This window comes from Cryptococcus depauperatus, chromosome 8 (assembly GCF_001720195.1).
Source record: "Cryptococcus depauperatus CBS 7841 chromosome 8, complete sequence".
Taxonomy (NCBI): domain Eukaryota; kingdom Fungi; phylum Basidiomycota; class Tremellomycetes; order Tremellales; family Cryptococcaceae; genus Cryptococcus; species Cryptococcus depauperatus.
Genome location: NC_089475.1, coordinates 311053 through 335817, shown reverse-complemented (window position 1 = coordinate 335817; position 24765 = coordinate 311053). Strand labels below are relative to the sequence as shown.

Here is a 24765-nt window from a genome sequence, read left to right as displayed (position 1 = left end):
TCTCTTTTTGTGCATGTATATGGATGCAACGAAAATGATAAGTTATGACGATTGTTTCCAGAGGCTTGTGAAAGCTGTGGAGATAAAGTGCGGGGGCCCAGACCTTGTTGATCCTGAAAGTGGCAATTTTATGACGTTATAATTTTCTCACCACTTTTTTCTTATCTCATAGCTCAGATGATTATTACGGTATATATAGAGCGGCTCATCAACATTTCTTCTTTCAACAAAATTTGCCACCCTCTTTTATAATATTTCATGTCTGTCTTTTCCGTCATCCTACAATCACTTTTGCCCGACGTGGACGTGGATATCTATTCTGAAAAAGCACCAAGCTCATTGTCGACCGTGTTTTCAGCCAACGAAGATTATTATGATGGCGCTTTGTATGACTCTTTAGATCCGGAAAACATGGCAAGATTGGACGAAGACGACCATTATAATTACCAGCAGGAGATGTCGATTCAGCCGGTACGCCGAAGTTTCACTTCTCTGTACTGCAATCGTTCCTTTACATTGGATGGGGGATATATGGGCTGGGGATCTACACCAGCATTGGTGTTCAAGAAGAAAGGCATCAGGCTTCAGAGAAATAGGATGAAAAGCTGGCTTTTTCTAGACACGATTGTGGAAGACGAGGAGGAGATGGTCAGAGACAAGGAGGATTGGGAGTCGAGCTGCACAAGTTTTACCTGCGTCGAGACTTTCAACACGGAAAAAGAGTGTACTCTGGATTTGAGGGGTGAGTGACAAGTCTTTGGTAAGAGACCGCTATCGAATGCTGAGCGTCTTGTGATATAGATTCCCTCTTGTCATTAATGGCAGCAACCAAATCGAGTCTAGAGACACAGGCAGAGAAGGTGGACGAAAAGAAAATGATTGGAAAGAAAAAACCGGCGACGACAGCCGTCGGTATGCTCAGATGTATTGTAAGCAACTTTCTTGAGCGCTTATTTACTCATGTTAACTGACGTGTCCTAGCTTCGTCTGGACTCAACTTCGGTGGAGCCATAATTCAAAACAGCAAGCCTGCATGTTTGACGCGTTGTATTCACAATTTACGGACATTTTCGTTTCGGCGTTCAAATCCAAGTATGGTATGATCTGCCATGACACATGTTGTACATGTATGCAAATGAATCGATTTATCAAGCTTTTCATGGCCAACATGGTTGGAATGTAATGCCTAAAGTCTATGACCTTATCCCCATCCGACTTCCCACCACCAATAGCCCTGTGCTTCGTCAATTCTTCCTTCGCCCCTGCGACCTCTTATCCCTCTTTTGCCCTCTCCTCTTACGCCAAGTTTCAAACCTTTTTCAAGTCCAAGGCCTTCGCCTTGGTGATTTGACGGGGTTTGATAAGAAGCGTCATTGGCTGCAGACATTCTCTCAGCGAGTGGAGTAAACGATGATAAGGGCGGGAAATGTTTATCTATCGATTCAAGCTCAGGCTGAAAAGTTGGCCGTAGGGGCGAGAGAATATGCTAGCGATACATAACGTCAGCTGGGCTAAACGAAGCACCATCAACTCACAAAGGTGCCTCCAATATCACCATCCCCTTGAGGCAAGCGCAATACCCACCTTGCAACGTCCCTCAACAATTTGGCATGGGACTCGTTGTAAACACAGTCGCTGGCCAGTATCAAATCAAAGGGTCCATCAGCCATGAAAGACGACATTTCTTCCTTATCACGATTCGCTCCATTAAACAGGTTTTCTGGAAACGTCGACCAATCGAGCTTGGCGATATGAATACCTTTGTCGCGAGCTATATGTGTCGTTTCAATTTCGGATTGTGTACGCACAGGAGGGAAGTTGAGGTCGACGCATATCTTGAGGTTATCCAATACTGATGGAAGAAAATCGGTCGCTACCACCAACCCCGGATCTGTCCCTCTCATGATCGCATTCAGATCGAGAAGCTTGCGACATAGGATCGACAAGAGACCTGTACCAGCACCGAGTTCCAATACCCTAGGCCCTCTGTTCAGCCCCGAATCTAGAAAGAGCCCATACTTGAAGGGATTCAAGGCAATCTGTCGAGCAAGAAGGATAGCTGAGCCCCACGTTTGGACACCTACGCTTTCGTGATCAGACATAGGAGCGTCATGGAGCAGAATGGGAAGGACTCGCTTGGAATGTCGAGAGAGAGACGTGGTCGCTGTTGGCGAGGAAGCGAGCCTTTGCCGGAAAGTAATGGGAGATGTTGGCGAAGTGGACAGGGAAGCAAGAAAGGTGGTCGTGGTTGGAGAGTGTAGTGGGTTGGGTACAGATTTTCTTGTTTGAGAAAGAGCCAAAGTAAGATGATCTGTTACAGGGAATGCAAGATGACGTGTGAGAGAACCAGCCGCTGTGTACAAGCATGCGCGATCAGTATGGCTTGTATATCGGTTCAGACTTACCACTTGTGCCAGCCATCATAGCCAATACAGCTGTAGCATCCCTCAAAACGGCTTCAATCTCCTTGGCTTCTTCACTTTTCTCTTCGCTCTCATTCTCTTCTAGCCAGCCTTGCGATCTCCTCACCAAGCCGCCCAGCCATCTTTCAGCCCATTCTCTTTCAAAAGATTCCAAGTGAGGTCTTTCATACTCTTCCTCAAAACTCTGATCAAGATGTTGTATATCCATCTCCTCTTCTTGGTACGCCTCAACTAAGCTTTCTGGTCCGGCCTTTGATAAATCCACATCCAATCCCAAGCCCATTCCCTCCATAGTTTCCACCAAGCCTGCACTAAACCTTCTCTCTCTCTTTTTCGCCCTTGTCGCTTTATTCATCCGTTTGGACTCTTCCTGCCCAGCTTTACCACCTTTGCTGATTGCTGCAAGCTCTTCTATGCCATCCAAGATATCTGCCGCTTGAAAGCCTCCATGAATAGGGGGTATATACAATTCACGAAGGCAGGCAATGTAGGATAGAAGATCTTGAGGACTGAGAGGCGAGAGGGTATACTGCGACTTTGGTAGATGTGGAAGAAAAGATGAGGGAACAGTCTCTGTATACAACATTTTATCGTAACTGTTTTTTTAATTTTATATCTTTATAGACAACTCATCTTTGTAATTTTATAAAAATTAAAAATAACATAAAAGATGGTGAATAAAAGTGGAGGTGTTAAATGGGAGGAAGAAATAGAAAGATAATCATGTTAGGCGTGGCAACAACATCTTTTTCGATCTTTTGTATTTATTATCTAATTCAACTAAAAGTTTTGTAATAGACGAAAATGGTGAGTTGAGTTTGGATAAGGCTGGATGGAATGCTCACTATGGATTGTTATGTAGGCCGATGTCAAGCGACCTACATCCCCTGGTACTGCTGGAGGCTCAGCCTCTTCCTTTTCTGTTGCAAGGCCTCATGGAGCGAATGCCGTTCGGTGAGTGCTTTACATGCCAAACGAGTCACGAAAGTTATGCTCATGCTCTGCGGGTTTGCTCTGGAAATTTTCAATATCTATTCATCGACTTGATACGCTCAATATGAACAAATATCTGCAAATACACAACTTGCTGGACGATGGAATCTACTTGACAGACGACGTGCTCCCGCTGCCGCCCGACCGAGCTCTACGCGTGCTGCAGGAGCTGGAGGATCTTCAAACACCATGTTGAAACTCTACACTGACTCTGGAGAAGCTGGTTTAAAGGTGTAAGTACAAAAAACTTACACTTGAGCTTCTATAACTCATCGCTACTTCATACAAGTGATCCCTTCGTTGTCCTCGTGCTGTCCATCTCTTTCATTGCTTCCATCTTCTTCCTTCACATCACTGCAAAGATCATTCGGGCATTTTCTAGCTAGGGATTGTTTAAATACTAAAACGGAAGATACCAAGGATTTATGGATATAGTGTAATGTGCGAATTCTGGTTGGTGCTTAGTGACTATACGACAGTAACGGTACTAAAAGGCATTATGAAGAGCAATTCACCATTTCGTGTCGTTTTACCGACGTTGGAGCAGGATTAGGAAGATTGGCTGTAACAGACAAGTGCATAACGCATACTCATCATTTTGCTCAAAAGGCCATTGATTTGTTTCAACATGACCAACATTGTTGAAGACTTGCAATTAGTACGATGTTGTTCCTTTAATTTATGCCACAAACAATTTGTCTTCAGAATCACTGACAACCTCTGATGTTATAAATAAACAAACTGATCCACAGCCGTTCTAATTAGAGTGTAGCACAAGAACCACAATGGGCTCAAAAGTTAACGCAAAGCCAACTTCCGATTGAAATATATACTATGTACGAAAAAGGTCGAAACGTACAAGACAATCGTCCAAAACCTGAACTTGCTGAGCATGTACCGCAGTATGCATGGCATTATCAATCAGAACAAGTAGACCCAACTATTAATATTTCTACAGCTAGAAAAAAGCATAATTAATGCATTAACAAAAAAACTGACAGTTTTCATCAAAAGACAGAATGTGAAATCTATGAGGCTCAGATGATAGGTGGATATGCCGCGAAACGGTTATTGTGTCTCTGGTTCTCTGCTAGCATCTCAAATGGTTGCAAGTAGACCTTTGAGCTCTTTCACTTCTTGTTTGGTGGCGGCTAGAGCTTTCTAATTGGCGGTTGCAGATTGTAAGGCTACCCTCATATTTGCCGCTTCGGTAGCCTCACTCCTGAGACTCTCAATTTCCGCTCTTGCACCTTCAAGAGCAGTCTGGTTCTCCTTCAACGCGCCTTCTAATTCACCGACCCTTCCTCGAGCGCCGTCGGCCTGTTCCTTGAGTTCCTTGATCTCCGCATGAAGGTTACCAATCTCCTCTCGAACAACTTTTTCGGAATCTTTGGCTCGGTTAACACGGCCCTTCCAAGCGTCTGCATCTGTCTCGGCTTGCGAGCGGGCTTCGTCAAGCTCCTCCTCAAGATAATTGATCTTGTTCTGCAGATGTTTGACTTGAGCATTTAGTGTTTCATTGTCAATTTCAGCAGCCGTGGTAGCTTCGCGCTGTCGGGATGTGGGAGACGATAAAGATTTTTCGTGCTCCTCATGGACTTTTTTGAGTTTTTCGTTTAACAATTTGTTTTCATCTTCGAGTGCTCGTACACGCTCTTCCAACTCATATTGCTTAGACTCATTCAGCTGTATCATCTGCTGTCCCGCATCGGTAAGCTCGTCTACCAACGCCTTCAATTCGGTTGCCTCTCGCTCCGAAGCCTCTGCCCTTTCTTGCATTCTTTGCACTTCCTGTTTTCTAGCTTCAGTGCTTGCAGCAATCTCTTGCTCGAATCTTTCAGAGACAAGTTTGAGCTCTTTCTGCAAATCGCTAATTTCTTTAGCCTTGTCCTCTAATTCTAAAGCTTGGTCTGTGTGTTCCAACTGAAGTTCTTCAAGAACCAAGACAGCATCATCAGCATTCAACTTAACTCGCTCAAGCTGATCGCGCAAAGACTCTATCTCCCTCTGAGCAACTTCAGCTTCTTGTTTGAGACTATCTACTTGATCCTCGTCATCTATTTCTGATGTTTTCTTGAGGCCTTCTTCCAGTTCTGCATTTCGTCTTTTAAGTTCGCGTATCTCTTCCTCGAGTATTTCAATCTGACAGGTTGTGGATGCTTTATTGGTACTACTTGGGCTTTGAGGCGGCGGCATATCTAAACCGCTAGCTCTTGGCACACGAGAACGCGGTGTAACAATATTGGACCCGATACTTTGACGAAGTCCTTTTCCAGGCATTACAAATCCCATGGAGGCCCTTGATAGTTTGGGCGTGGCACTAGTGACTGTTGACGTGCTAGCGCTTAGTTCGGACACTGTTCCAGTACGACCAGGAGTGGTCGATGGCGGGCGCGATGGCGTAGCACGACCGGAAGGTGTGGCACGGCCAGAAGGGGTAGCACGACCAGAAGGGGTAGCGCGTCCAGAATAGGAAGAATGAGAATAATGAGAAGCTACAGAGGCGGGTCGAGTCAACCCAGCTGTAGGTCGCGAGATTTTGGTTACAGTCACAAAAATACCACATAGTGGCGGGCAGGAAAAATATTCGACACTAGAATTTAAGACGTTAACAAAGTTCCTTGCTATGCTTGAGCTGGCCCTCACCCTTCAACACTTCCATCATTCTTGCCTTTTCCTTTAAATCCTCCCTCCAATTCGACGCCGGCCCAAATGCCTTCCTTAAATTGAGTTGACCCAAGAAACCGCAATATACCTTCGTATCCCATACTGTTAATCCTTACTCTTTCACCAATGACGGGCTCCCATCTCGTCACTCCTCCCTGATCGCGCTCTGACGCTCGAGATTCTGGACGACGGCCAAAAGGGGTGGTAGAAGTGGTAATTGAGGCCATGGATATTCGTCGAGGAGTGTAGGGGGTTGAGGTGGAGCTTGACAAATATGACTTGGCGCCCAAACTAGCTCTCGATATGCTTCTTGGACCAGTAGAGGGAGTTGGTGTACTGACACTTAAAGGTGTTCTTGGTCTGACACCAGGGGTGCGAGGAGCTTGAAGATTCGAGACTGTACTCAAGTGTGATGTGCTTTCCGACAAACCTTTCGCAGCATCATTCTTTCTAAGGCTGCTTGGCGGTCGGTTACGAAGAACTTCTTGAAGAGCCTTATCCATAACATCGTCAGAAACCGAGGTGGACGACGAAAGAGCAGGCCCTGGCCCTAATGACGAACGTCCATAGCGTGAAGTCGTAGTTGGTATGCCTGATGGAGTTGAAGATTGAGGTAAGCGAGACATGTTGAGAGATGGCTTCTAGACCAAGCGATAAGTCCTAAAACTAGAGATTCTGGTTCTCATGACACTTGCCAGTATAAATTGACCAAATGATATTGTTAACGAGCTCTATATGGTTTATGGGCAAGCGAAATTAGATCTCAAATTCAAATTGCCCTTTTTCCCATGAGAATATGTTGTTTTTTTGGGATGGTTGTTGAAATATATTCAATAAAGGAAATGAATAAACATTTAAAAACCAAAAGGTCAAAATAAAGACGCGTGTGGTCAGGTCACGTGGTCTATGTCAGAATATAATTGATTGATTTTTTTTGGGATGGGATTTAACAAATTCACAATTCTTTGAATGTTTTTCCGTTTGAAAATTCTTGTTGAAAGAATTATTAAAAGACAAACTGCATTATACGTGATGGAAAACGCAGAGGCTACCAAGCGGCCGCTTTCGCCTACACAGGTAGAAACTCCAGAACCAAAAAAGCCCCATCTTGAGATATCATCCTTGGAAATACCAGTGCCTGCATCGACATCTGCGGACGATATAAATGTCGATCCAGAAGAAGCCATGTTGAATCTCGAGGAAGGATTAGCAGCAAAAAGTAAAGGTCGAAGAGGAAAGAGGGGGGATGCCAGGAAAGAAAAAAAGGACGAGAACGTATCAGCAAGAGAAGGTAGACCTCAGAGAGCTTGGAACCCGAGGGAAAAGCCTGAAGGCGAAAAGGTTCAGAGACTCCCAAAGAAGCGATGCGCCGTATTGATTGGGTATGTTTTGATGGTTAGGATATTTGTTTTTTTGCTTATACTGTTGCAGTTATTGTGGTACTGGCTATCAGGGTATGCAAATGTACTACCACCATGTCTTTTTGCTGCTTCAGAGCTGACGATTTAACTTTTCACCAGACAAGACCATACTGAAAGAACTATTGAAGGAGAGATATTCTCTGCGCTGGTTAAGGCAGGGGCAGTATCTTCAGATAACGCCGTTGACGCTCGCAAAGTCGATATTGCAAGAGCTGCTCGTACTGATGCTGGCGTTCATGCTGCAGGGAATGCCATCTCTATCAAGATTATTACCCACCCGCCTCTTCCGGAGCAACACAAAACTTTGGCAAGCTATGTCAATAGCTTCCTGCCCCCTCAGATTAGAATGTGGGGATGGGTCAGAACTGTCAAGTCCTTTAACGCTAGAACGTAAACCTTTTTCGTATCATCTTGTCATAAGCTCAGGCTAATGTCTAAAAAATCTACAGCGCTGCCGACTCTCGCATCTATGAATACCTTCTTCCCTCATATTGTCTCATTCCGCCCCATAAAGACGACCCCTTGGCTAGAAATCTCGATGAATCATCTAGCAATTGGCGCCAAGTTGTTGGCGAAAAAGCTTGTGCCTTTGCTGATGCTCGGCTGCCGATGCCAACGACGGAAGAAGGGGATTTGGATCCCAAAGTTCGTGGAGAATTTGAACGAAAAAGAACATGGAGAGTGGATGAAAAGACGCTGTCTAGATTTAGGGATATCATTGCCGAATACAAGGGCACTCAGTTGGTATCATTCGTCGTATAGCAAAATTATTGTGCTTACATGCTTAGCAACTTTTACAACTATACTGTCGGCAAGCCTTTCAATGACCGGGCCGTCAAACGATACATGATCAAACTTGAAGTCAAAGACCCAAAGGTCTACGGCGAAATTGAATGGATTTCGGTTCAAATCCATGGTCAGAGTTTTATGCTGCATCAAATCCGCAAGATGATTTCAATGGCTATGCTCGCGTGTCGAACCGGTTCTCCTCCTTCTCTCTTACCTGAAACTTTTGGACCAAAGAAGATACACGTTCCCAAAGCTCCTCCTCTTGGCTTATTACTTGAAGCTCCTCAATTTGGAGTTTACAATGACAGAATTACAAGAAAGTTGAATGGTATCACGGAACATAGAGATCCAGTCAACTTTGGTTTGTATCAAGATGAGATGTACGCATTCAAAGTTAAGTGGATCTACGAAATGTTGAGGAAAGAAGAGCTGGAAAAGCATGTGTAAGCATGAAAAGACTTTTGCAAAATCGTCAACGATGTGTGCTGATTGATTCTAGATTCCACAAATGGATGCAAATGATGGACAACACCAAGAACAGCTCCCTCGGATATCTCAATACCAAGGGCATCATCCCTCCAGAAGCAACCGCATCTGTTAATACAGAAAACAAGGGCAAAGATGGTGAAAAGGCTGGCGAAAAGGAGAAAGAACAGGGAGTCTTGGAAATTGAAATTGAAAGTGAGGACGAAGATGTTGACGAAGAAGCCTTGAGGAGGGGCGACCTGGAGGGATAGATCATCAGAGGATGCTTTGTCGGCAGCGTTGATGCCTGGGACACACATGTATGGTGGTCATTTTACGTCGTTGATGATAGCTAGTACTTAGGATTTGAAATGTGATCATGTGACCGGCTATATGCGAGGATAACACATTGAGATTTTGTATCCATTTTTACTTTTTGCTTTTCTACTTACTTTTATTTAAAATAATAATAATCATGGAAAACGATTACGAGGAAACAATGGGTCCCATCACTCCAGCGATGAAGCTTTTTCTGTCTGCTGAACGGTATGCCGTTATTGGCAGAGTACTCAACGATCGTACCAGGTGGGACAACAAGGTTAGTCTTTCAACCTCCTACTATCTTGGAACGCTGAGTGTCCTCTGATCTTATCTTCATCACAGGTTCTCAGATGGTATGGCTTGTTATCATGAACCTGCCGATAGATGACAGTCTATAGGTACCAACAACACAACTTTCTAGTAACACCCGTTCGGCCAGGTCATGAATCTGGCCCCATCGAAGGATTAGACGTCCTTGCCGATCCTGTACATGATTCCAAACCAACAGACTCTGTCCAGCAGTGCTGACCTTTTGCAACAGACATCCATCCCTCACCTCTCTTCAACGTCCGTGTCGATCATAATTCATCCCAGCAAATCCCTACCCATCCTGCAAGCGCTCTTTTCCGACTCTGCCAACTTCCCAAGAAGTGTCTGGTTCCAACCCGGAGCTGACGACGAGAGCATCTGGCAGTGGGTAGAGCAAAAGGGCTTGGATGACCGCATCATTGGGAGGGGTGCTTGTGTCTTGAGAGATGGTAATGGGGTACTGAGTGCCATTAGAGCAGACTCGAAACCCAGCCAAAGTTCCAGCTAGCAAATGTCCAAGCATGTATGTCTATCTCTTTATAACTTGCAATACAATCTCTAAAAGAATCGAACATTCCCATAAAAGCGGCGAGTGCCGCCACCCTCCACTTTCTGAGCCAAATAACTCATGATCACCAAAGTTTCAATCTATACAATATACCACTTCAAGGGCAAATAAATGAATCTCAAACTGCGACAAGCATACAGGATGCGGAAAGAAGGATGCAAGATGGATAATACAACAAGAGGCGTAGCGAGACTTGTGACTTGTGATACGGAAACGAGGAATGACGGCATGACGAGATGTACTGTCAACAGGCGGAATCTCTGAATGTCAATTATTTCTTATTTACTTTTCTCTTTATAAGTACTTTTAATCCACGCAGAGAAGGTCAGAAACGCTAACCCAGAGGATATAGGTCTCTCAACCTTGCATACACAACCCCTACCCATCATTCAACGTCCTAACAACCTTTGAAGGTCGCTGCGTGACCCTTGAACCGACCTCATGTCGTTGACTGAAAGTTTCAAATTCTTTCAACTGCCTCTATACTTGCTTTCGGTACGCTTGCCGGAAAAGTCTGCTCTTGTCTGCAACAGGAGGCCATTTGCAGGCCCATTCCTTTAATACATTCTGACGGAGAGTACGGCTTGGAAACGTGAGTCGTGACTTGTTCCTTTGAAATTATTTTACCGAGTCCTTTTGGGATTTCTCCAGCTGTGGAGTTGTATCATGCGGGTGTTTAGATGGGCGCTGACTCAATAGGTAGCGTCTACGGTTGCTCTCTGTTATTAACAAAGTCAGTCGTTCAAAAATCCTCTCTCAAAAACCCTCAAAAAGCTTTGCGGCATTCATCAAGACTCGACTTGCCTATAATGGTCTTTTCCTTTCCTCAACTCTCTTCAGGAGTCTTGTCATCGTTCATCGACACTTCCCCGTCTGTGGTATACCCAGCATCCAGGAATGCCTCTGGTTCGAGGAGACGCGCAAAGTCGCTTGCTTCGCAAGACGTCTCGGCAAAAGATCAAGCTCCAGTGTTTACGTTTCCAGAACCGCAATCTCAAAAGACAAGCCAGCCTGTAAAGAGTCTGCATGTACGGAGCTACAGCTCGAGAAGTCTGGGACGAAACGCATTGCCGTCCGATATTGATCAAAGAGAGCAGTTGCTGCCTGATGTACTTCAAGACAAGCGCCTGTCTGTCGGAAACCCATCGTTGGCGAGGCCAAGCCATCGAAGGTCGCAGAGCGCTGCTCCATTACCAACAAAGTACCTGCTGGCTTCGGCTTCGTTGACTACACGTCGAGAGACAGGCCCACAAAATCGTCTACAAGAGTTTTCTCGCAATCCTGCAGCATCTGCGAGCGTCACGAGTCTACCGAGTCTCGCAGAGACAGAGCAAGAAAATGGAGAAGATGTAGGAGTTAGCGCCAGCGGTCCTGTCACAAGTGGGAAGACTGTGTCGATACCTCCTATCATCAGGCCGAGGCAGAGGCTTCTCAAAGAGCAGATCCTTATTCCAACCACGTCTTTGTCTATGCCCCCGTCTTTAAAGATATCAACGTCAGAAAATGGTCAAGCATGGAATCCTCTTGTGCCTCCGCCTCAGCCGGCGCCTGCACACGCTTCTATGCCTCCTCCGCCTCTTCGTGCTTCTTCTGGATTAGTCACACACTCGCATTTGAAACACCACGCTCGTCCATCGCCTACTCGAGCAAATTCTTATCGAGACACAACAACTAATAGTTTCTCGCAACCCGCTCACCAGCGCAGAGCGTCGGTGGACGGTGTGGGCTCAACAGAGGTATCAGACATTGCCGTCTTGGCAACCTGGAGTTTTCCGCTTACCCCAAGCCCAGAAAAGAAACCTAGGCCTGCTTCTCAGCTGCTCTCATCGGAGCCAGCAAGCGTTAAAGAGGCGGGTCAATCGAGTCGTCTGAGAGAAAGGCTGAGGAACCTGTCTAAACTTGATACCCGACTTGAAGACTTGGAGGGGGCATCGGCATCCAGCACGACGGATAGCGGTGATACTGCCGTTGGACCACCGAATTTCTTGCCCCCTTGCCTTGCATCCCACCACAGACACACCCATTCATCACCCAACCTTTTGCTCTCCCCGCCAGAGTTCGGTTCACCCGGACTGACGACGTTTACCAACAGTCCTCTTTGCCCACTTCCAAAGTATCAGAGAGCGCCAACAACGACACAGCTTCGCAAACCTAACCTCTTGTCATTGCACACTGGCATGTCTTGCCTGTCACTTAACAACAATGCTTCAAGCACAAACAAAAAAGGAGAGCTGAGCTCTTCCCCCGGGAGCATGATCTCGGACTTCACCACCTGTCCCAGTCCAACGTCTTCCGTCCAATCACTTTCTGTTGATCCAATTACCATCCAGTTGGGCCAGAACGAAGGTGAAAACAAGTGGTGGACGGTACCGACGTTGAAACGGTCCAAAACGAATCAAGTGACTGTATGCAAGGAGATATCTGACCCGTTCAATAAGGAAGACATGTATGGGTTGGATGCTGATGAAGAGGATTATATCGACATGGATCATATGTAACAAGTTACAAATTCAAGGACAGTTGTTTATTGTTGTATATATATGTTATGCATGATGGGATAATGGTCTAGTTGAGAATTTTACGTAAGATGTCTAGTGGAGATAGTGTTTATCTCCGCTCAATCCTTTGGTTTAGAATAAATCACGTGATTATGATTTCGGGTCGGATCGATTTTCGGATAAAACTTGACCAAAAAAAGAAGGCGACGCAAAATTAACACAGTCATTATCCTTTTATCTTTCCACAATCTTTTTTTTTTTGGTTTTCTTCTTCATGAAATGGAAATCAAATAGCCTGGAAGCATGGAAGAAAAAGAACCCATTTGGAGGTCGGACAAGGCATAACAGATCCAGCATGTGGAAGTTGCGAAAATTTCGGCTGACAAGATACTACCCTGGACGAAAACAAGACACACAATGAACATCAACAATGAAGCCGAAAGCCAGAGACTATAGGGAAAACGAGAGGGAATGCCGCAGAGAGAGCATGAAAAGGCGAAGGAAGACGGGTAGATTACTAAACATTCCCTTCTCGAAATACCGGGTCGACAGGGTATAGCCCCAGAAAGCGCAAAATGGTGACCACCCTTGACGAATAATTTTTGGTTATTTATTTTGACACTTTAGGACAAGGAGCGCTTTTGAGGGTCATCAACATATTCCAGAACAATACACGCTGACCCTTGCCAAAAACGACATTCTTGCAACAAGAGAGCGTCTCTGAAACGAATGGGCAATAGCTGACGAGGAATTATACGGGCCCCTCATTTCTCAACCTCGCGAGCCATAGGCGCTCCATTGCCTCATGCTGTTAGCGAGGTGGGTTCAGCCGCGAGGAATGTTCAGAACGGGGAGCAGGGGTTGATCAGGTTTTATCTCTGGTGTGCAAAGACCAGGCAGCCTGACGGTAGGCATGCAAGAAGAGACTCGTTGGCAATGCTCTGGAGAAAGAGGTCCTTCGATGGAGATATGGATAAGACGAACATAACGTACCGGTTTTTGTCTGGACTTGGGTCGTTGAAGAATGCCTCGAAAAAGAGGTGCTGCATGGCTTCCCGTGAAGCTATATATACCCACCCCGTCGCCAGTCTAATTCATCCTTCAAGCACTCTTGATTTAAAAAACTGTCTGTTGACAAGACTACACTCTCTACCAACCAATCAAAACAACAATCGCGGCTTTTGAAAATGTTTGCCAAGGCTATCGTTGCTACTCTTGCTGCCATCTCTGTGGTGACTGCCGCTCCATCTTTTGAAAAGAGGGACCAGTCCCAAGGCATTGCCACTTTCTACGCTGCCAACGGCAATGGCGCCTGTGGCTGGGGCATCCACGACGACGAATAGTGAGTTGGATTAATTTTATCATCGGGTGTGGGCTAATAAGGCTTCAGCGTCGTTGCCGTCAACTCTGCCCAGTACGATCAGTCCAAATGTGGACAAAAGATTTGGGTCTGGAACTCCAAAACCGAGCGAATTGCTTTCCCTACCATTGCTGACGAGTGTAAGTTGGCTTGATTGTCATGGTAAGGATAGCAGCTGATCGATTGGTTAGGCCCCTCTTGTAATGATGGTAACATTGATTTGTCTGGTGGCCTATTTGGCTACCTCTCCAACGGCGACTACGATGCGGGTGAGTTGCAACGTTGGTTTCTGGCAAGGCTGATCGATTTCGACAGGCATTTTTGACGTCAAGTGGGGCTTCCTCTAAACATTTTCACCTAGGGTGATTCCTTCTCATCTTATATCCATGACCCTTCTCACCTTGTATCCGTTTCACTTTGAGTAATTGGGTTCTTACGGTCTGGTTTACCATTTAATTTTTTGAAGAAATAACTCATCCAGGGGATGCGGTTTGTTATACATCCTTCACTGTAGCTGAAGCAGTGTGAATTATCAACTTATCTACGCTCTTTGTATTGATTATAAAGATACTTTGCTTTTTAGTGTCCAATGAATTCACATGTAGACATGTGCGGCAAGCATACCAATCAGAGTTAAATGTTGTAATGCTACCTGCAGTCCTATATGTTTTGATCTCGTGCCACCAGACTTGCATGAACTAATCTTATCTAATAATACCGCGCCAATTAGCTCACCTTGATTGACGAGATTTAGCTTGCTGTTCACTATCTTCAGTGTCGAGTTCACCATAGCACTTATCCAAGTCTTTCTTCAACATTTACCAGCTTGAGACAACTTTACAAGCATGCACTCAGCATCGCTATACACAACTACATCCGTCCTTGCCAAAGAAAGGGGTCCACATCCGAGTTCTACCCCATATCTCTGCTATCAGCCTCATTTGCCAAAGGGCTAAAATATTTTCAAAACAGATCCTGTTGACCAAGATGACAAGTATAAGAAAAAAAGGCGAGGCCCAAGCCACCATTCAACGACCCTTAACATTCAGGAAGAGACCTTGAAGCCCACTGTGTACATGGTTTCCACGCTTTCCATCATCTCCATCCAACTCGCGCCTTTTATGCATGCTGTTGTGTCTGCCTTTTGTCAGTGTGGTCAATATATGCACAATTCAAAACCACATGGATAGCCTCCAGATTGAGACTGACCAAAGAAGGAAAAGATTGATGAGAAAGGAAAACGTAACTGTTTGATACCTATGCCCTCAACTTTGACAAAGTTGTCCTTTTCTATCCTGTTATATTTATCAGCCTTTTACAACGTAAATCAGAACGCCAAAATTCTAATCATAGTCAATAGAAGGAGGCAGATAGGCTTGACTGCTTCAGATTGTCATTGTCAGCGACAAATGCTGTGTATCATGAGTCATTGCTGGCTTATACCTCTGGCGTTTTGAATCAAATGGAAGGACCGAGAAAGTGAATCAGACAAGTATAGAGCTTGTTGACTGACCCATGCAATTGAAAAAGGTAGTCTGACTTGTTGATGATTGGTAAGAATTCAAATTGATTCCATTAAGGCAATTCATTTCCAAGGGCGAGTTGAACACTGTTCAGTCCGTGAAATTGAATCACCCTATTGAGTCTTTGAAATACAATATCGTTTGCCAGTTGCGACATAAGATGGAAATAGTTGAGGAATACATCAATATCGTACCTTGAATCAACTGCAATCTGTCGTCAACTCGAAACATCACATGTTCCAAAAATGACTGACAATTGATCTTTGATTCAAGTATTAAAGCCTCTTCATGTCACATCTGGTCTTGGAATGTTGTTTCGGCTACCCAGCCCGTTTCAAAAATCATCGGGCAGTATTTATTCAAAGATCCGAGTACTAAAAGACAAATCAATATATCACTTGAAGCCTTGCTCTCATGTACCATATGTCGGATGGTTATTTCTTGTCTTTGACCCTTTTTTGCTTCAACACAAGACACCTCGATTGTACATTTTTGAAAACAAACTGTCACTGCTATGGTTTCTCTTCAATGGATATGGTTCTTCCGAATATTTCCAGTTATCCACCATACTGGTGTTGAGCGTATACTTTTGGCAGTTCTGTCGCCATCGAGGCAAAGAAGCAGAGATGTCACTTTGGCCAGAAAAAGTCATGCTTTCAGCGAGTTCAGTAAAGTATTCCAACCTGACAGCTCTCGCGAATGGACGAGTTTGACTGTTTGGCTTGAGGCTCAATAGCAAAGCCAATAGGCTTCAGCAATTGATAGCTGTTAGCGAGATGCAAGAGCTTTGGTTACTCGCTGTCACTCACAACCTGCTTTAGATGGGGTCTTTGGAATGTATATTGAAAGGCATTTGTGACAAAATAAACCTCATCAACCAACCATCACGAACTTGTTGCTCCAATCCTTCGCCTGCAATGCAATTAATGATGATTGACACAGGTTTCCTCTCAATACCGATGCTTTACGCACCAGCGACAACCGCTGTAGTTGATGAGATTTAAGTCGATGTTGGTGCCTATGTTCTCAACCGTTACCCTCGTCATATCACAGTCAGTCGCTCTAGCCCACAAGGCCAGAAAGACATTGATAATGAACTTGTTGTTTCTTACCAACATAAAAAGAAGGCGAATCGTAATAGTTTTGACTTCATAAGCAGATTCCAACTTGCCTTCACCATTGAGATAAACTTTGGTTACACCAGCCCGATTCTGATGATGCTAGGATCCCTGCAAATATAATTCTGCCGTCAGAATCGACAATAAGTGCTTCCAGTGCAATAGAGGCTCTCATGTTTCTTAAATTAGCAAAATCGACGAGGATACCGTTAATGAAGCTGTCTCTCCCTTCTCTTGTTTCTTTGAGGCTGCACACCACTCACCACAGCTATTAACATCTCCAGTTTCCATTAGTCTTCATCTTTGATTATCAGATCATTAGATGCTCCATCAGGATTGGTAGTCCAATGCAGTTGACCGCTATTATTTCAGTTCAACCTCTGTAAGTATCTTCCAAACATCAACACCTTGTATGTCATGAGCGGGCGTGCTTGCTTCATACATACTAAGATGTGTTATTTTTAAATCAAGATGTAAAGAAGAAAAAGAAACACATCATAAAACAAAACAAAACAAAAAAAATCAACTTAGCGCTTGAGTGACCTCCACTTTTCATCTCCATGTCAATAAATAATACATTGCCGAAATCCTCTTTATTCCTTTTACTTTTCAACAGGTTATTTCAAGACAACCATTCCTATACATGATCCCATTCTCTGCCTTTGTGAGTATGGATAGAGAAGCACCACTGTACTCTGTTAACGTTGGTAATAGATCCTTCGCAACTATTATGCCGCTATTGGATGGAATGAGGACAACTTTTACAGCTCTCTGACACGCTCGTCAACAGGTAATCAATATATATTGTATAATATAGTTGCTGACATGAATGTAGCTCTCCTGTAATATTTATTAAGCTTGGCTGCAGGGACGTTTGGTTGACATCAACAGAGACTTTCAGATACCTCAATCCCTCATACTTCAGCTCGCCAACGCACCTACGCCAGTGTTTTTTACTTCATACGGACTTGACGCGCTTCCTCAGCTCAATGGATCAATATCCTACATTACAACTTCTGAGGCGTTGCAAGAGGTAAACTAAGAAGTTTTAAAAGCGGAACGAATAGGGTGTTGACGAAGCTACCTCAGATTGGGCCCGGTCGCTCTATCACATTCAAAGATGTAGTAGAGCGTTTCAGGGTGTACCCACCACCCAAAAGACCACTGCCAAAAGATGAGATTTGGCTTGGAGGGAAAAGGATTGAAGGCCGAGGTTAGTCATCTTTGAGAATTGAGAAGATCAATGTTTTACCTCAAGGATAGATTACCTATTTTATTCCAGATTGCACCTCCCTTCACTCCATCTCTCTGGTTTGGCAACAACGCGTCTAACTCCAACACTTCAAGCTCATCTTGCGTTTCTCTCACAGCCTGCTCCTCCATCACCAACCCGACCTACATCTCCTCAAACCCCCCCTTCTCATTCTCGCCAACTTTCTGAACCCTCTACGCCAAACCCGCCACCAACTCCCGGAAATGTTTTTTTCACTCTGCAACATGATACGGGTAGATATTGTGGAGAATATACTTACTCTGCCCAAGATGGTATGTTTGGTATTAGAGGTCTCTACAACTTTGCTTGGCAGGTGGAAAGTGCAAAAACAGAACCCAAAGTGGAAGATGAGAAAGAAGGGAGGAGGATAGATGAAGAGGAAATGATGGAGGGTGGATTGAGAGGCAGACTATCGGCCGGTGGCGAGGTGTATTTTTCTGCAAAGCAACGAAGTTTTGGGAGTATGTGTAGGCTGCCAGTAGGAAATCCGTACAACTCATTATATTTGTAGTTTCCACAGGCCTACGATTCACCACTATTCCGCCGATCCTACCTTTATCGTCGAATTCTCCTCCACCATCTCCGCCAACTACTTTGACTCTTCTTTATAACCCCCTCATCGGGTTTTTGTCATCCTCTTATGCGGCACAGGTCTCGCCCACTGTTGCTCTTGCTACTCGTTTTGGGGTCAATGTCTATTCTTATGAGAGTGATCTAAGCATTGGCGGGGAGTGGTGGATAGGAAGGAGGAGAGATATAAGAAGCATGGCACACGACGAAGTTGGAAAAGCATCATCAGCATCAGATAGTGTTGTGGACTCGGTAAACACAGCGATAAAGGAAGAGCATGACTCAATGGGCTCGATGCTGAAATCAGCATCATTGAGAGAAGCCAGTTTGAGGGAGGAAGCTGTGGAAGATGTTGAAAGCAAAACGCAATTGGACTCGCCATTACCTATCGTTACGGATGCTAACGCAAGGATGGTATTGCAGAAGGCAGCGCCAAGGATATTTCAGCAATCAGTACAAGACGAGAGGGATGGGATATTGAAGGCGAGACTACTAGGCAACTGGGTGAGTGATGATGGTCTTCATGCTCAGGTGCTCTAACAGGTTACAGCAAATTTCGCTATTATATGAGGCTAGGATTAAGAATTGCCTCGTTTCTGCAGGTGTCATATCCAATTTGACAGACAAGAAGCGTCCAATAAAGAGTATAGGCCTAGAGGTGCAGTACTTTTCATGAATGATGCGTGTATCTACCCAAGTACCTGAACATATGAACACGATATCACTCATATCGTTAAAACCTTTGCTCAAGACCAATGTTTAGATCGATAACGGTCAAAAAACACTACTAACTAGAAGGATGGCGAGGACGTTTCGTTCACTCATCTCCTTGTTAGAACTAGGCTGTATAATTGGATGTATAGAATAGCAATGAAAACAAGATATGAAAGCTATAAGGTAATTTCATGTATGGATAATGAGTGATGGATAGGCATGCACCAAACTGGCACGCCTAACTTAATAACACGTAATTTAGCCATTAGAAAGTCTTATTCCATTCTTAGTCTATCTCTTTATGCTATCTATATAACGGGATCAAATCCTTGACATTCCCCCCTAAACCAGTTACGTAACATTAACCAGGTGCAGCCATTCTACTTAATTTCCACTTCTACTTATCTTATATACAATTCCATCATTCTTTCTATTTCTGATACTCCTTAATCGGCATGGCCTGCATCCTTCTCGAGCCTGGTATACTCTCCAAAATGTACAGATTTACGAGTCGGTTTTCTTCTCAGAGAGATAATATCTTCACGCGGTCCATACCAAGCAGCTACAATCTCATTTGACCACCACTCATCTTCAAGCTTTCCGACCTCTCCTGCCGTAAGCGGGTGGTCAGAGGTTATTTTTGGTTGCTGAGAAAACATATATAAGGCATCGTTACTGAAGATCATATTGAAAGCATCTTTGATTCTGACAAAAGATTCTGACCTATGAAAGGAACTGTTATCATGGCGATGGTTGACTAAAAAAGATGATGTAGTGGCGGATGGGGGATTTCTGAGAAGAGGAGGCCTAGGATGCGGTGAATGAGGCGACAGAGATGCTGCACTGTGATAAAAGTAGGTTAAGGCAGATGCATGGATGGGTGCAACGGTAGGAGAGGCAGCATTAGATGTTAGTACTCCGGAAATGGTTCCCAGGAGTTGGTCAAGGCGTTCAGATGGTGTTGGCAGACAAGCATCAGGAGCTTTGGTTATTATGGGTCGGGCTTTAGATGTGGCAGGGGCTAATTTTGCTTTCAAGTCATTTGGCGTAGTTAATGACGGCGAGGAAGTAGACGGCTTCGAGAGCATCCAGTTGTCAGAGTTGAGTGTTCAGTTAGTACACACGTAATATCGTTTCGAGATAAGCCGTGTGAGTCTCCATCTCTCTCTCGTTTCGATGTTCTCCTAGTGTATTTAACTCATACCATTCAGCAAGACTCATGGTTTTGACACTTGTCCTTCGAGCTCTTTACATGTATACGTTGCTTCGGCGAGGTAGTAGAACAGTTCATTGCCAAAGGAAGTTAGTTCTTGCGCCTGTAAGACTCAAAGTTAGACACAGATAACCATTGTACATGTCACGGATAGGTAAATTCCGTTTTAAAACCGAAGTTTTCGAAGGCTTGCGACATTTTGCGAATAAGAATAGAAGGATACAGATTAGAGGCTCGACAGCAACCTTTGAAGGTGATGGTTCTGTTACACCGATGACAACCACGGCCGTGAGCGAGATTGCGCAGAGAATCGGACGGCGAGTAAAGGAGTAAAGTAGATCCTTTGAAATAACAAGAAGTTGAGTGAGTTGGACTCACGATAAGCAGGAGGCTTGATTATCAAAACAGGTGGGTTGCTGGATTCGCAAAACATAGACGATATAATGATATGAGTAGGGACGACATGGACTTTTGTCTTCTTAATTGGATGGCGAGACGATAATGAACCAACATCGGGCAGAAGTGTCATAACCCTGGTCTCATGGCATGAAATATAGCCAATAAGCGAACCGTAAATATTGATTACGGTTTCGTGGCCTTCTGGTTAAGGACTTAGATTCGAATTATTGGTCAGACCATAACAAGAAGTGTAAGAATGGCATAATTGCAGCGATTGAGACGATCGGGTCGAGCTGTTGCTGACATAGAGCGATACAGATGTAGTGATGATATGAGATGTCACCTTGTATTGTGTCCTCTTCAATCGCCTTGAAATCAGATTTGCTTCTTTTCACTTACTTCACGCTTCTCAATAGCAGCAACAGTCTTCTCGCTACACTCCCACAGAAGTTTCAACAACTTTCCGCATCTTTCAGAGATGATTTGATCAGGCTCAGCGCCATTCTTGTCTAGGCATTGCCTATAAGCCTCAATAGCAGGCGCACATGAGGCTTTGAGTTGCGCAAGATGAGGGACGCTACAGACCGAGGTCAACAGCAATCCCAACACCTAATGCAATTACTCACGCTGCGTCGGCACATGCAGCGAGAGCGCGCCCTTCAGGCCTGCAGATGCTGTTCCAATCACCGCTTTGGTTCTTCAAAACACACTATGACATGACGAACTGTATTAATAATTGCCCAATTTAACATCTGCAAACATACGACCCACCTCTTGGTATCGAACCATCTGAGCGGTACAATCTAGGTTGCTTTATGAGCCTCGGATTGTTACTGAGCATAGTTCTTGCTTACATTCAGCCACAACATTGTAGGAAAGATCCATTTTATGTATAAAATGAACAAAATTTTGTTTAAATTACTGAACTTGAAGCTCTTTGAAGTCCCCCAAGATAACCTCCACATTACGGGATCAAATGTCGCGCGACTAACTTTTGAACGATAAACACAATTTGATCTCTTGCTTGTTTTGCTTTTTCACAATCCTTCACAGAACCACAATAATGGAACCTCGTTACAAAGTGAAGACCAGTTCTGTACAAGCGACTCCAAGACCAGCTTCTAGGACTAGAGGTATATTCAGCTCAAAGACGCCAGCCTCTGTTGTCAAGCCACATCCACTCACTTCACATGATTCAAACGCTCCAGATGTACCGCCTATGCCCCAACCCTTGTCTCCAAAAGATGGAGGAAGCTCCTTGAGGCTTAAAATCAAAAGTTCAACTACTCCAGAAGCAAGGTCAAGGGTTCTTATAAAACCCCATCATGCCGCTGGTAGGAGCCATCCAATCGGCAATCATCACTCGTCAGCTACGCCATCAATGAAACTAGTCACCAAACATGCTGCAAAGGGGTCCCAATCCTTTGAAGATGAATGGATGACCGCACCAATTGATTCGACAGAGATTATTCCGACGTTTGAGTCATTTGAGGGTGATTTAGCCGAGACGGAAGCCGTTCAGGTTTCCATCAGGTGGGTCCCATTATGCCTTGTACATTGACAAGTCTGATAGCTATACAGAGTGAGGCCACCTAATGCCATGGAGCAGCGTATGGACACCCAGTGCATTTGGACTATGCCTGAAAACGATCAGCATTCTATCAAGTTAGCTAAGGGCACGGAAGGCAGTAGGGAAGACCGTGATTGGCTCTTTGGTATGTTACCTTGGCGAATGGCATTTGATATTGAGCAGACATTAACATATTATCCAGATCGCATCTTGCCGCCTCAATGTCAAAATTCAAGGGCATACGCTACTTCTGCCCGCACCCATGTACGATGTGAGTCTGACCTCCATTGCCAGTATTTCTAATTAACGGTCATGTCACAGCTGCTATGGAAGGCTACAACGCCGTCATATTTGCCTATGGACAGACCGCTTCTGGCAAAACTCATACCCTCACTGGATCTACACTGGAGCCTGGTATCATTCCTCTGGCTATTTCCGATCTCTTTGCCCAGATTAGATCCACCCCAGACAGAGAATACCTCCTTCGTGCTTCGTACATCGAATTGTATAATGAGACAATATTTGATCTTCTTCATCCAAATAATGGTCACGAGCTCCAACTTAGTGAAACAAAGAAAGGCGTCATAATTCATGGATTGACAGAGGCGCCAGTGAAGAATGAAGATGAAGTGCGAAGGCTTTTGAGATCCGGTGAAGACAAAAGAAGAGTAGGCGCTACAGATTGGAACTCAAGAAGTTCACGAAGTCACTGTGTTTTCAGAATTGTAGGCCTGATAGTGGATAACAATGTGGATTAGACTAATATTCGTCACAGACAATTGAATCCAGAGCCAGAAGCGTGGCTGGGGATGAGACACCTAGAGCCCCTAGTCGAGATGACAAAAAGACTAGAATTAGCACTCTATCCATCATCGACCTAGCTGGTTCTGAAAAACATACTTCTTCTAAGGAGAGAAATGCTGAGGGTAAATATATCAATCAATCGTAGATTTCATTTTTAAACTTCCAAAAGTCAGACCTTATACTCATTGGTTTAGTTTGTTAACCCTCAAACTCGTCATTTCGAAGTTGGCCGATTTGGCGTCCAAGCGCAATGTCACGCATATACCTTATCGAGATAGTAAACTGTAAGAGCTTCTGCACAAGTTACATATCTACTCACTACGTCAATAGAACACGCCTCCTACAAAACTCTCTTTCAGGTGACGCCCTCATCTCTGTCATTTGTACAGTCTCGCCTTCATCTCTCAATCTTGCCGAATCTATTTCGACTCTCGCGTTCGCTCAAGGTCTCAAACGGGTTGTACTCAAAGCTCAAAAGAAGGAAGTTGTTGATCCTCATGCTCTAATACAGCAATACCAGGAAGAAATTGCTGACTTAAAGGCGCAATTGAGAGCTAAAGAAGGAGGGTTGGCCGGATCAAAGAGCGAGGTGAGACACAGATTCTGTAACACCAGAGACCGTGTTGACAAACATTGCAGAGGGAGAAAAACGATGCCATGGAGACGAGGCTCAATGAACTGCGAAGCTTAATTCTGACTTCTGTCAACGTAAAATCATCAGATTCTGGACATCCAGCGGCGGTCGGTTTTGTCGAGCTTTGTCTATCTTTGGGCTGATGAGTTCTTCAGATGATCCCTCCCAGCCCGGCAAAGACAAAATATCCTCCCCTTGATTATGATCGTTCCAGTGCTGAGCTTCAAGAAGAGCTTCATGCGGAGCAGCTCTGTCGTGCAGAGTTGGAAGACGAAGTGGCTCGCTTGAAGGCAGAGTTGGCTACGAGACCTCTTGAACCAAATGCTCATATTATACAATTACAAAATGAGGTCTGTGAGCTGAAAGTTATCGCGGATGATTATGAGCGTCATCTCCGAGAACCATCCCGAAAGGTTCGCGAAGATGTGGAGAAGGAGTATGTTGAAAAGATGAGACTGTTGGAGAACCAGTTAGATAGCAAAAGAATTTGGGCGCATAGGCTGGACGAGAATGTCCGCCGCTTAACTGCTGAAAACAAGGAGCTCAAGACTGTGAGTTTTGTTTCTAGTTATGAATCCTTACAAGATTCTGATAAACACTTAGCGCCATGATGAAGCAGAAGCCAAGGTCTTGCAAATTGTGGAATGGATCAATGCTGCTCTCATGCCCGGCGATCAACTCTCGGAATCCTTATCGACGGCTTCTCTTGATCCGCTCGTCGTCCCCAATAATGACTTTGCGCCTGCTACTTCTTATATGCCCAAAAATACACTTACTCTTTCAGCATCTAGGATGCGAGCCACATTCAGCCAAATCAACTTGGCCAATTTTAACGATAAATTCGGAACATTAACTTTGGGAGGGAAAGGCAAGAATGGATTAGATCAAGACATTCTACGAGAAGAAAGCCATCTTGACTTAGCAGAGGTTGCAAGCGATGACGAATGCTTTTAATCTTGACTGCTCTTTAATGAATTTTGGCCTGTCTCATGGTATTTCAGCTATGTGTACGATCTCTTTCTTCTCTTGATGACGGTGCGTAATAGTTTAGAATAAGACATGATGCAATGGATGCTCCTTACAATCAGGCATCTTGGGACAAACTATATTATATTCATCTGCTATGTAGTAAT

General features: G+C 44.5%; 13 protein-coding genes across 13 annotated transcripts; 8 read left to right on the top strand and 5 right to left on the bottom strand.

The window, feature by feature from the left end:
* Positions 1 to 258: 258 nt before the first annotated feature.
* On the top strand, positions 259 to 1014 carry L203_106038 (uncharacterized protein; the record flags this gene model as incomplete). The annotated part of the gene is made up of 3 exons (XM_066215398.1): positions 259 to 742; positions 802 to 929; positions 982 to 1014. 3 exons carry the CDS (start codon positions 259 to 261, stop codon positions 1012 to 1014), a joined length of 645 nt encoding a protein of 214 aa, XP_066071495.1.
* A 187-nt stretch (positions 1015 to 1201) lies between these two features.
* Positions 1202 to 3009, bottom strand: L203_106037 (uncharacterized protein; the record flags this gene model as incomplete). Its single annotated transcript, XM_066215397.1, has 3 exons — positions 1202 to 1486; positions 1536 to 2353; positions 2406 to 3009. The coding sequence occupies 3 exons, from the start codon at positions 3007 to 3009 to the stop codon at positions 1202 to 1204; spliced, it is 1707 nt and encodes a 568-aa protein (XP_066071494.1).
* A 218-nt stretch (positions 3010 to 3227) lies between these two features.
* L203_106036 (uncharacterized protein) lies at positions 3228 to 3802 on the top strand (the record flags this gene model as incomplete). Its single annotated transcript, XM_066215396.1, has 4 exons — positions 3228 to 3230; positions 3286 to 3377; positions 3536 to 3649; positions 3706 to 3802. 4 exons carry the CDS (start codon positions 3228 to 3230, stop codon positions 3800 to 3802), a joined length of 306 nt encoding a protein of 101 aa, XP_066071493.1.
* Positions 3803 to 4577: 775 nt separating this feature from the next.
* Positions 4578 to 6709, bottom strand: L203_106035 (uncharacterized protein; the record flags this gene model as incomplete). The annotated part of the gene is made up of 2 exons (XM_066215395.1): positions 4578 to 6009; positions 6063 to 6709. 2 exons carry the CDS (start codon positions 6707 to 6709, stop codon positions 4578 to 4580), a joined length of 2079 nt encoding a protein of 692 aa, XP_066071492.1.
* Positions 6710 to 7115: 406 nt separating this feature from the next.
* L203_106034 (tRNA pseudouridine(38-40) synthase) lies at positions 7116 to 9030 on the top strand (the record flags this gene model as incomplete). The annotated part of the gene is made up of 6 exons (XM_066215394.1): positions 7116 to 7465; positions 7515 to 7547; positions 7604 to 7894; positions 7954 to 8244; positions 8293 to 8736; positions 8793 to 9030. 6 exons carry the CDS (start codon positions 7116 to 7118, stop codon positions 9028 to 9030), a joined length of 1647 nt encoding a protein of 548 aa, XP_066071491.1.
* Positions 9031 to 9233: 203 nt separating this feature from the next.
* L203_106033 (uncharacterized protein) lies at positions 9234 to 9896 on the top strand (the record flags this gene model as incomplete). Its single annotated transcript, XM_066215393.1, has 4 exons — positions 9234 to 9356; positions 9422 to 9432; positions 9478 to 9565; positions 9621 to 9896. 4 exons carry the CDS (start codon positions 9234 to 9236, stop codon positions 9894 to 9896), a joined length of 498 nt encoding a protein of 165 aa, XP_066071490.1.
* An 869-nt stretch (positions 9897 to 10765) lies between these two features.
* On the top strand, positions 10766 to 12454 carry L203_106032 (uncharacterized protein; the record flags this gene model as incomplete). The annotated part of the gene is made up of 1 exon (XM_066215392.1): positions 10766 to 12454. The coding sequence occupies one exon, from the start codon at positions 10766 to 10768 to the stop codon at positions 12452 to 12454; it is 1689 nt and encodes a 562-aa protein (XP_066071489.1).
* Positions 12455 to 13641: 1187 nt separating this feature from the next.
* L203_106031 (uncharacterized protein) lies at positions 13642 to 14161 on the top strand (the record flags this gene model as incomplete). Its single annotated transcript, XM_066215391.1, has 4 exons — positions 13642 to 13796; positions 13845 to 13954; positions 14006 to 14083; positions 14130 to 14161. The coding sequence occupies 4 exons, from the start codon at positions 13642 to 13644 to the stop codon at positions 14159 to 14161; spliced, it is 375 nt and encodes a 124-aa protein (XP_066071488.1).
* Positions 14162 to 16002: 1841 nt separating this feature from the next.
* Positions 16003 to 16490, bottom strand: L203_106030 (uncharacterized protein; the record flags this gene model as incomplete). Its single annotated transcript, XM_066215390.1, has 4 exons — positions 16003 to 16086; positions 16147 to 16165; positions 16230 to 16355; positions 16450 to 16490. The coding sequence occupies 4 exons, from the start codon at positions 16488 to 16490 to the stop codon at positions 16003 to 16005; spliced, it is 270 nt and encodes an 89-aa protein (XP_066071487.1).
* A 608-nt stretch (positions 16491 to 17098) lies between these two features.
* Positions 17099 to 18974, top strand: L203_106029 (mitochondrial distribution and morphology protein 10; the record flags this gene model as incomplete). The annotated part of the gene is made up of 8 exons (XM_066215389.1): positions 17099 to 17119; positions 17170 to 17245; positions 17291 to 17297; positions 17347 to 17488; positions 17545 to 17668; positions 17719 to 18189; positions 18240 to 18802; positions 18849 to 18974. The coding sequence occupies 8 exons, from the start codon at positions 17099 to 17101 to the stop codon at positions 18972 to 18974; spliced, it is 1530 nt and encodes a 509-aa protein (XP_066071486.1).
* A 484-nt stretch (positions 18975 to 19458) lies between these two features.
* On the bottom strand, positions 19459 to 20100 carry L203_106028 (uncharacterized protein; the record flags this gene model as incomplete). Its single annotated transcript, XM_066215388.1, has 1 exon — positions 19459 to 20100. One exon carries the CDS (start codon positions 20098 to 20100, stop codon positions 19459 to 19461), a length of 642 nt encoding a protein of 213 aa, XP_066071485.1.
* Positions 20101 to 20999: 899 nt separating this feature from the next.
* On the bottom strand, positions 21000 to 21509 carry L203_106027 (uncharacterized protein; the record flags this gene model as incomplete). Its single annotated transcript, XM_066215387.1, has 4 exons — positions 21000 to 21201; positions 21251 to 21333; positions 21396 to 21427; positions 21479 to 21509. 4 exons carry the CDS (start codon positions 21507 to 21509, stop codon positions 21000 to 21002), a joined length of 348 nt encoding a protein of 115 aa, XP_066071484.1.
* A 178-nt stretch (positions 21510 to 21687) lies between these two features.
* On the top strand, positions 21688 to 24586 carry L203_106026 (uncharacterized protein; the record flags this gene model as incomplete). The annotated part of the gene is made up of 10 exons (XM_066215386.1): positions 21688 to 22157; positions 22206 to 22339; positions 22397 to 22465; positions 22516 to 22919; positions 22970 to 23139; positions 23193 to 23282; positions 23329 to 23587; positions 23638 to 23739; positions 23788 to 24183; positions 24236 to 24586. 10 exons carry the CDS (start codon positions 21688 to 21690, stop codon positions 24584 to 24586), a joined length of 2445 nt encoding a protein of 814 aa, XP_066071483.1.
* Positions 24587 to 24765: the final 179 nt, after the last annotated feature.